General features: G+C 34.0%; 1 protein-coding gene across 1 annotated transcript; it reads right to left on the bottom strand.

Annotated features, from left to right (window-relative positions):
* Positions 1 to 1263: 1263 nt before the first annotated feature.
* LOC11406734 (PH, RCC1 and FYVE domains-containing protein 1) lies at positions 1264 to 7407 on the bottom strand. The gene is made up of 9 exons (XM_003600590.4): positions 7043 to 7407; positions 6184 to 6270; positions 5785 to 5874; positions 5595 to 5681; positions 5174 to 5368; positions 2843 to 4846; positions 2545 to 2691; positions 1746 to 2083; positions 1264 to 1612 (listed from the first exon to the last, which is right to left on the bottom strand). Exons 1-9 carry the CDS (start codon positions 7100 to 7102, stop codon positions 1522 to 1524), a joined length of 3099 nt encoding a protein of 1032 aa, XP_003600638.1. The 5' UTR covers positions 7103 to 7407; the 3' UTR covers positions 1264 to 1521.
* Between the last annotated feature and the right edge of the window lie 1694 nt (positions 7408 to 9101).

Genomic DNA, 9101 nt, shown 5'->3' with positions numbered 1-9101 from the left:
TTGTATAATTTGGTTTGTAAGCTTTAGAAAAATAATATGTTTTAGGAACAGTGGAGGTTTTATTAAGAAGTCTCTTGTTGAAATTTAGTCGAGGTATCGTTGATAATTTTCAACTATGATTCTCTTTTTTCAAACAATTACGTTGAAAATGTAACTTTGTTTCTCAACTACGATACTTTAGTTGTTTCGGTAAAGCGTTAAATATGGTATTTTTAGGTTTTTAACTATTGAACTAAGAAAGAAATGCATGTAACATAAAAGCATAAAAATAAAGAGATAAAATTGTTTAAATAAAGTTTGATTGATTGTGTGTAATGAATTGTATAAAGATGAGTATTTACAAGCAAAATTACTCTGCATAAATATCGGCTTTATAAAAATTTATGACACTATGTCAGAATTTAACTTTATCCAACAAGTGTCGTGGTTCTGCAATACCACCAATCCTTTTCTACTTTTTTGATGTAAAAAATAATATAAAATTAAAATTTTATTTTAAACTATAAATTTGAGGTGTATTGTGTGATTAGGTGGGACCTAATTTAGAGTTTTAAATGAGTGGTATGAATATTTAAATAATGTAGTTGAGTGGTTTAAATAATTGAAAAATGTGAAGTAATAGTTATATATTGTGTGGGGTCCATTTATACCATCAATGTGGGTGATGTGGATGTGGATGCTCTTACTAGCCATACAACATGACCTAGAGTGTTTAATATCACTCAGATATTTGCAAGAGTAGTGTGTTAGTTTTCTCTCGTTGAAAGGGTGTGTGACGCCTCACATTCGGTTTACAACTTTCCCATTTGGGGGTATTTGTTGACAAGGTCCAATATATACAACCTCCCTTAAAACATGCTTCTTTGTTCATATCTTCTTACGATTAGTGACGCTATAAACAAAGCGTAGATTGAGTGTTTCATTGTCTCGTTGTGCACTGAGCTTTGACAAGTCTGATGTCTTCAAGACCCACATACTTCTTAGTACACTTGAAAAAGAATCGGTTGACCCTTGTTCAGTTGCAATTTTGCCATCTAACCTTCCATCGACTGAAGGAAAACTCGCCTATCCTTAAATGATCGTCAAGTCATCTAGCTATCGATTTCGGCTAACGTGATCATTATTTTATGGTATTAAGAAGAGAACCAAAACTTCTTGTTACTACAAACTTATCAATGTAATTACCACAATCTATTTTCATAAAAATGCTTACTGTCTTTGTGTCATTCCCCACTTTGGAAAAATGAAATAACAGCTAGAAGGTAAAAGTGAACAACCTTGCTATAATATTAAAATGGCATATAGAAAATTAAGAGACACTCTGTTATTGGTGAATGTACAGAAGACAGAATGTCCCAAAATATTCATGAATTAATGAAGGATGCTTAAATACAAAAAGACTTTAATCTTTCTTGCAGTATAAGCTTCTCATCTAAATCCTGAACCCAGTATCACCTCCTACACTAAGAACTATGGTGAAGAAAACTGCTAGAGATGAATGGCAAGTAATAAATTAGACTTTCACCTAGTTTCAATTTCATATTTATGATGCACTTTTGTTTGATTCTCTTCCCACCATCTTTCAGCTTCTTTCTGCGAAAATCGCTTCCGGCTGCCAAAAAATATATAAACACGAAAAGAAATATTAGACAACTACTTATCTAAGAAATTAGGATTCACAAAAGCCATAAAAGTAGTATTAGTTAGCATTAGTCTTATAGAAAGAGTTCAAGAGAAAGTGTTACCTAAATCGCACACGCTTAAGGCCTTTTTCTCCACTCGGCGACTTTGTCAATGTAATGTAAACACCATTCTCATATTGTTCAACCCATTCAACCTTCAATGCATTCTCTTGTTGAGATTCTGCTTTAGTGAGATTATTGTCCTTTTTAAGAAGAATACTTCTCCCGAATTTGGATTTTAATGCACTAGAGAATATTATAGGGGAATTTGATAGACTGTCCATGTTGGCATTTCTTGGACTGTTTGTATCAGTATGTATAGGTGCCAAATTTGGAAGAAGTTCTTGTAGCCCAGCCTTTTGTTCTAGGCCATGATTATCTTTTCCTGAGATCGTGTGAAGCTACAAATACGATATAATAGCTATATCAATAAGAATGTAACTATTCTTCAAAAAAAATAAGAATGTAACTATGTAAGTCCAAATTATAATGACTGCGCTACGTAAAGTAACATATTAGTCATGGCCAATCCAATACGACTTGTGTCCTAAAACGAAAATAATAATAAAAATTGAGTTCAATGTACAAAAAAACACTGTCAAGTATTTATGCCCACAAGCAGTTGATTTCCATGATATGCAACAACTTGGATCCTATTTGGATTGTCGTATTTAAGCTTATCTTTTGCCGTAAGCAGTTGTGAGATTTTATGGAAAACAGCTTGACATGTCCATAATGTCTCCACGGTAGCTTATACATAAACACTTATATGATAAGTGTTTATGCTATAAGCGTTTAATTAAGCTGTTTACTGAAATAGGGCCTTAAACATAAATGACAACAACAATAGTAGAGAACTTACCCTTAATGCCAAAGCTTTTATGACCTCTTTTGCTGCTTTGCACTTAGCAGCTTCGTCTTTGGCAACAGACCAACTCTCCTCGACTTTTTGTTGACACTCTTGTATTTCTTGGTTTTTGAGCTCACATTGCTTTTCAAGTCTCTTAGCCTATCCAAAGTAATGAAATGACATAGCACTTATAAGCAAGCACACTCAGAACACAACACAAATGAAATTTCAACTAGAAAGGGTACAGAAAAATTTAATTTACAACTGAAGAATATCAAAAACAATTTGTGCCTGAAAGCGGAGTCATTACCTCAGCTCTCAGCCTCTGAACTTCTTCCATGAGCAACTTATCAGATTTTGTTGTTTCTGTCTCATGCACAACTGAATTTTCTGTACAATTGATTCTAAATTGTGCTGAATATGGAACTTGTCCTTGTCCACATTGTATCACATTACCTAACTTAGAAGAACTATCTTCTAAATCCTGCTGGCTTTTCCAAACCTTCCTTCCACTAGGCATGTTTTTCCGGTAACACGTTTGACTAAGAGACAACATAGGACCATTTGTCACATTTGTTTCGCCTCTATCTTCAGTGACATCACCAGTCATGTTCTGATGATGCCTTTGTATCTGCTGATTGTTATAATTTCTAGACTTTGATGAGTCCATAGCTGGATGTTCACTACTTCCTTGCTTTCTATTGAAGCAAGAATCACAAACGCGAAAGGCCTTGCTCTTAACCGGGGCTAGAGACGCATTCATAACTTTTTTGCTACTACAACTGCGGCAAAACAAAAGACCACAATTATAACAGTTATGTTTCTTCCTTGTGAAGCCAAACGGTAACCTACAACCATTACAACTTGATTGGTCACTAATTGAAATAGGTTTGTGCAAACATATTGCAACTGTGAAACTTGGACCACATGTTATTGTATCTACCTGCCTATCTCTTAAAGCCTCAACAAAACAAGGTGTGTATCGGTTTTCGGTATCGCCTAGCCCTAGTTCTCCATTTTCACCTTTACCCCACGTGTAGACACTCCCTGAAGATGTCAAAACAGCAACGTGATATGAACCGCAAGATATCATTTTAACATATTCTTGTTTAAGCATTCCTTCAACCACAACTGCTCTGTCCTTAACATGTGGATTTCCCAATTGTCCATATTTTGCACTTCCCATTGCAAAAACTTTTCCCATGTTAGTAAGTGCTAAAGTCATCATTCTTCCACAAGATACTTGAACAAAATCATAGTCAACAAGCTGTGAAACACATGTCGGTACAAGCTTGTTTACATTATCAGCATGACCAAGCCTCCCTTCATCTGCATCACCCCATGTAAACAGCTTACCAGTCGAAGTATTGTACTTAAAGCGTTCGGCGGAGATTTCAATAATTGCTGCCGTATGCCATGTTCCACAAGCAACAGACCTCACACATAGACCCTTAAGAGACTCAACTTCTTTTGGACTAGAAAAGCTATGATAACTCCCATGTCCAAGTACTCCAAATGTACCATCTCCATACGTAAATAACCGACCGCAACTAGAGACAATTGCAGTATGCCATTCGCCACAAGCAATACTGGAAATACTAATACCTTCTACTGGTAAAGAAAGTTTATGTGTTAACCACTGACTTCTAATTCTCCCTTCATCAACCAAATCTGAACAAGAAACGTCGTTCCCCCACGCATATACTTCGCCAGAATCCGTCAAAGCACATGTATGATACTCGCCACAAGCAACGTTTTTTACACGAATATCACTAAGAGTATCAACTATTTTCGGGGAGCTAATATCCATATCAATTCTTTGCCCTAACCTTCCGCACTTCCCTTGACCCCAGCAGTAAACTTCCCCTTGTTTCGTAACTATTGCAGCATGGTTTCCTCCTAAAGCTACATTTTGTACATCTAACATGGCGGTGGATTCTAGTAACTTTGGAACTAAAGAATAAATACTATTTTGGACAAACCTTTCATTCACAATCCCAACAAGGCAACCAATTCCCCCACCCCATACCATGACATCCTTCAATACATTGTTTCCTACTAGTGCAGAGGCAGGAGGCATGATAGATCTATTTGATGACAATTCCTTCTTGTACTCTTTTTCGAAACGAGATGTTTTGATATTGCTATGAATATCTGGATTAATATATGGAGAACTTGGGACTGAATTGTCTGTCATGCCATGAATGCTGGAGAGGGACGACACTGATGAATAAAATTCAGATTTATATGACAAGCCGTCAGAAAAACACCGTTCTGAAAGTGACAAAGTAGGACTTGCACACACGCTATGTACCTTCAAAATAATGACATAAATGTTAACATTTTATGCTTGAGACAAATTATTGTGCTGATAATTTCTTTTATAGATTAAAAGTAAGATCTAAGTGGTTCATAGCCTCTAGTAGTATTAAGTACATCACAATGAGTGACCGATTCAATTTTGCTGTAAAATCTACCACATTGATTCACAAACACAAGAGGAAATAGTCGAGGGTCAAAATTTCAGATACAAAGTCATATGCATCTCTTAACCCAAGAATGTTTATCATAAAAGTATATGTGCAAAAATAATTCAAAAGTGACGCTATATTGATAAAGCAACAAAGAAGATGTATGAAACCTGAGTAAATTGAGAGGTGTCATCTAGAAGACCAAGATTTTTCTTTCGCCGTAAAATTCCAGAGGGACTACTAACACAACTCTGCACTCCTTTGCAGCTTCTTAAACTACTAAAAGCTTTTGGTTGCTGGCACCTAGAAATCACAGCTTTCAATCCAACAAACCAAGTAGCAGCTTGTGCTTTGTCTTTGCATATCTATAATCAAAGTAAACAGGTCAAACTATAGAAAAACAAACTCAGTTATTCGTCAAATGTATATGACAAATAGTACATGAGGTGTCCACTCAGATGTAAGAGTCTGGCATCGTAACCTCAGGGACAAAGCTCAAATCCCCTCAGAGACGGTTGTAAAATGGTCAATAGCATCACTTTAATTAATAATTTTTTTTTTTTTTAAAATCAAAAAGATGACAAATATTACCAGATCAAGAGAGTGTTCACCATTAGCATAGATCAGTGAAAATGAATGGCACTCCTTTTCGGTTTCGTTTTGTCTCTGAGACCTTATCTGAAAATGGTGAGCCGTAATTATTAGACCAAAAATTATTCTTACAAACTTTACATTCATATGGTTAGTGAATCAAAATAATTCATTCATGCTTGTTACATACATTTCCCTCTCCTTGAACAATTTTGGTTACTCCGCTTAATCGCAAATGCTTTTCCTGCTGCCCCGAGCACCATATCAAATTTCTCTCATCCTAGGTAGAATAAGGGGAAAAAGATATACATTAGAACCAAGAAATCAAAATGAATAATGGAAAGAATAATTCAATTTTTCTTTGTCTATTGATGCCAATATATAAGAAATTAAAATCCAAGACCAATTGGATTTTTCTTTCATATGAGAAGAATCGAAACAACGAGGGTTGAATCCTAGTAGATCGTGACAACAAGACCATGCCAGCAACAATACCCCGTTGCGTATTTAATATGAAATATAAAAGGCAAGATTTTGGAAAGACTAAGAAATTTGATCAACAGGCAAGTTTCATCTCATTCATGCATACCGGAGAAAGTCTGAAAGGGCAGAGTTTGGGCTTTCCTCTGCCACCACACTTGAGTAAATATGCACCTTTCTTTATAGATACAATTGCCTGAACAGCAAAACAAACCAATTTTTCAGATTCGCTATGAGGTAATGTAAACAAACATTTAGTCACATTGGCAATTTCATAATAAAGACTGAAAGCATAACTTTCATAATGAGAATGCAACAATCAAATATCACTAGCACTAGATGAATTAGTCTATAATGTCTAGCGTTGAAAAATCAAATACTGATCAATGAACTATGTTAATACAAAATCAATCTATGTCATTGTCATGAACAAAATATCCTTAGTAAAACAAAAGACTAAAAAACACTAAATTTTGAACTAGACCCGAGTGCTATGAATCACTGATACGGACACTGACACCATTTAGAATTCGAGAAAATCAAACAATTCAGTCTAACTATATATGTCGGTCTCGGACACGGCATGCCGTGATTCCTAGCCCAAGTGTTACCTTCAAAATTCTGGACTCACATTAAATAGTTTATGCACATTGCACAGGAAAGTTTTCTTCAATTATAGAGTAAATAAAACAACCAAAAAAACACAGTTAAAGAAAATATGAAAATTGGAAACAAGGGAGAAGAAAAAGAAAGTCTTAGAAATTATAATTGGGTCTAACACAACTCCACAAAACCTGACTTGTGAAATGATGATTGCCTCCAGTTATAAATACATTTTCAGGCTATCACATATCAGATGTGAGACTCTTAACATAAAACTATAAAGACATGATTTTCAAAATGTTTCAAGAGAAAAGGTGAAGAAGAAAATTGGTATGAAAAATAGAAATAAAAGAAAAGAATGAGACCTGTTCAAGAGCTCTATCAAAAGGGAGTGTTCCTGGCAAAGAAACTTCTTCCATTGTCATTTGTTTGTTAGTTTGATGGAAGAGACAAAGGAAACAGAAGAACTCGGTTCATTGTTTTGTTTTCAGAATAGGTGGAACCTTATCATTATTTAGATGCTTTCTCTTTCTCTTTCTCTTTCTCTTTGTATGTCTGAACAGAACATTAAGAAGAACATAACATAAGAAAACAGGTTAGACAGAGTGTAAGAGTGGTTGTTCTCTTCTCTTCCTTTTATGGTTGCATTTGTTTATTGAGAATGAGAATGAGAGTGAGAGTGAATCTATCTATCTGTTTATTTCACTTCGTAGGTTGTGCATTTTGCAGTGACTCTCTCTCTCTCTCTCTACTGAAGAAACAAGCATGTAAGTAAAACTCATCATGTGCACGTGTACACCCACATCACATGCTTTTTCCTCTTTTTGTGTCAAAACCTATTATTACCACATGCTCTTCTTGTCTTTTACCACTCAATGCAAAACTTCAAATTTATTCATTAATTTTCCACTCAATGCAATTAATTGTTCTGGTTGTTATAGTTTAACTACCTTAAAAGATATTTTATGTTTAATCCGAATTTAAACTCTGGTGTATTTATTTCAGTATATGCGGTCCATAGCCAAATAAAAAATATGTTGACTCCTTATGTTTATTGTAAATAAATCAAATCAAGTAATTGTGCTCAAGTATAAATAAGTTTCGATTGATGATGAATGTTTTGGGTGCATTTGAGTTCGAATAAACTAATTTATTTAACAAGATCTCTCAACAACAACAACAAAAAAAGTTTATTTAATTAATAAGTAATTATGCATAGCAGTTTTGATCGAAAAGTTATGCATAGCAGCTAAAGATGCCATTTAGGTCTTTGGACCAACCAAACTAGTTATTTTTCTAGTTGTCCCTCTTCATAAAGGTAGTCTAATGTTTAGGGGTCAAAGCGTAATTATAGGACCTTACTTTATGGTACAAATGGATGGTATTTTTAAATGGAATTTAATTTTTTGAAAATAAAGTATTTCAATGTGCAGCAAATTTCTATACATACGTGTGCTTAGTTATTTTAGCATCCGTTTCTTTTCAGACAATAAAAGAAAACTGCTGTGGAGTTAATGTTACCAAGTTATAGTCCAAGAAATAATTAATTAAAAGGAGAAATTATTGGTTCACCAAAAAATAACAGGAGAGATTATTGTTCTCACCAATCAACATTGATTTGGATAGTTTTCTCCATGCTGTAATTTTCATTTGCAGCCCAAATCAATATATCTTTTGAACTCGGTGTGTAACTAATCTTCAAATCAGCAAAGAGACATTCATGTTTTTGTAATATGTTAAATTATCTCTCAAAAATATTAACATTTTAAACTATATTTTATCTAAAGCAAGAACTTTATTTGTTTTAGAAAATGACGGACTCAAGTAAGGTATGTGATTTCAACAAGTGCGAGAGTGATGAAAGAGATAAAGTTCTATCGCACAATTCATGGGACAATCAGCCTCTTTCATCATTCCAATGCAAGTCAAGAAATAATATGAAGTGTGTTATAAAATGTGAGAGTGATAAAGAAGTGAACTCTCCTGTTTTTTACTAAGTGGGCTTTCTATCTCTGTTAAAAATTTAAAATAAATACAAATTTGAGAAAATGAAGAAAAAAAAAATTATTTGTCTTTTGTTTTTTTTGGAGAAAATATATGCTTCAGTCTAATTACTAGATAAAATGGGTCTGCAAGAATGTTTGTTAATCATAGCATATATTTGGATTAGCGATCAGACTTCAAATATCATATCAGGAGGCAGTTTCTGCCATAATTTTTAAAAGCTACAAAAGATATTTTCACATAAAAATGCACGTTTTGACAATTTTCACCGCTAAAACAAACAAGTCAATAATATGATCATGATTTTAGAAAAACTATATTTAAAAATTTAGAAAAATAAATCATTGTAATTTTACCAAACTCATCATTAATCCAAACATACTATTGAAGAATTTATGGTCCTTTGCATTTGTACAATTT

This window comes from Medicago truncatula, chromosome 3 (assembly GCF_003473485.1).
Source record: "Medicago truncatula cultivar Jemalong A17 chromosome 3, MtrunA17r5.0-ANR, whole genome shotgun sequence".
NCBI classification, from domain to species: Eukaryota; Viridiplantae; Streptophyta; class Magnoliopsida; order Fabales; family Fabaceae; genus Medicago; species Medicago truncatula.
The sequence above is the reverse complement of the archived record's forward strand: the minus strand, read 5'-3'. Positions and strand labels throughout refer to the sequence as shown.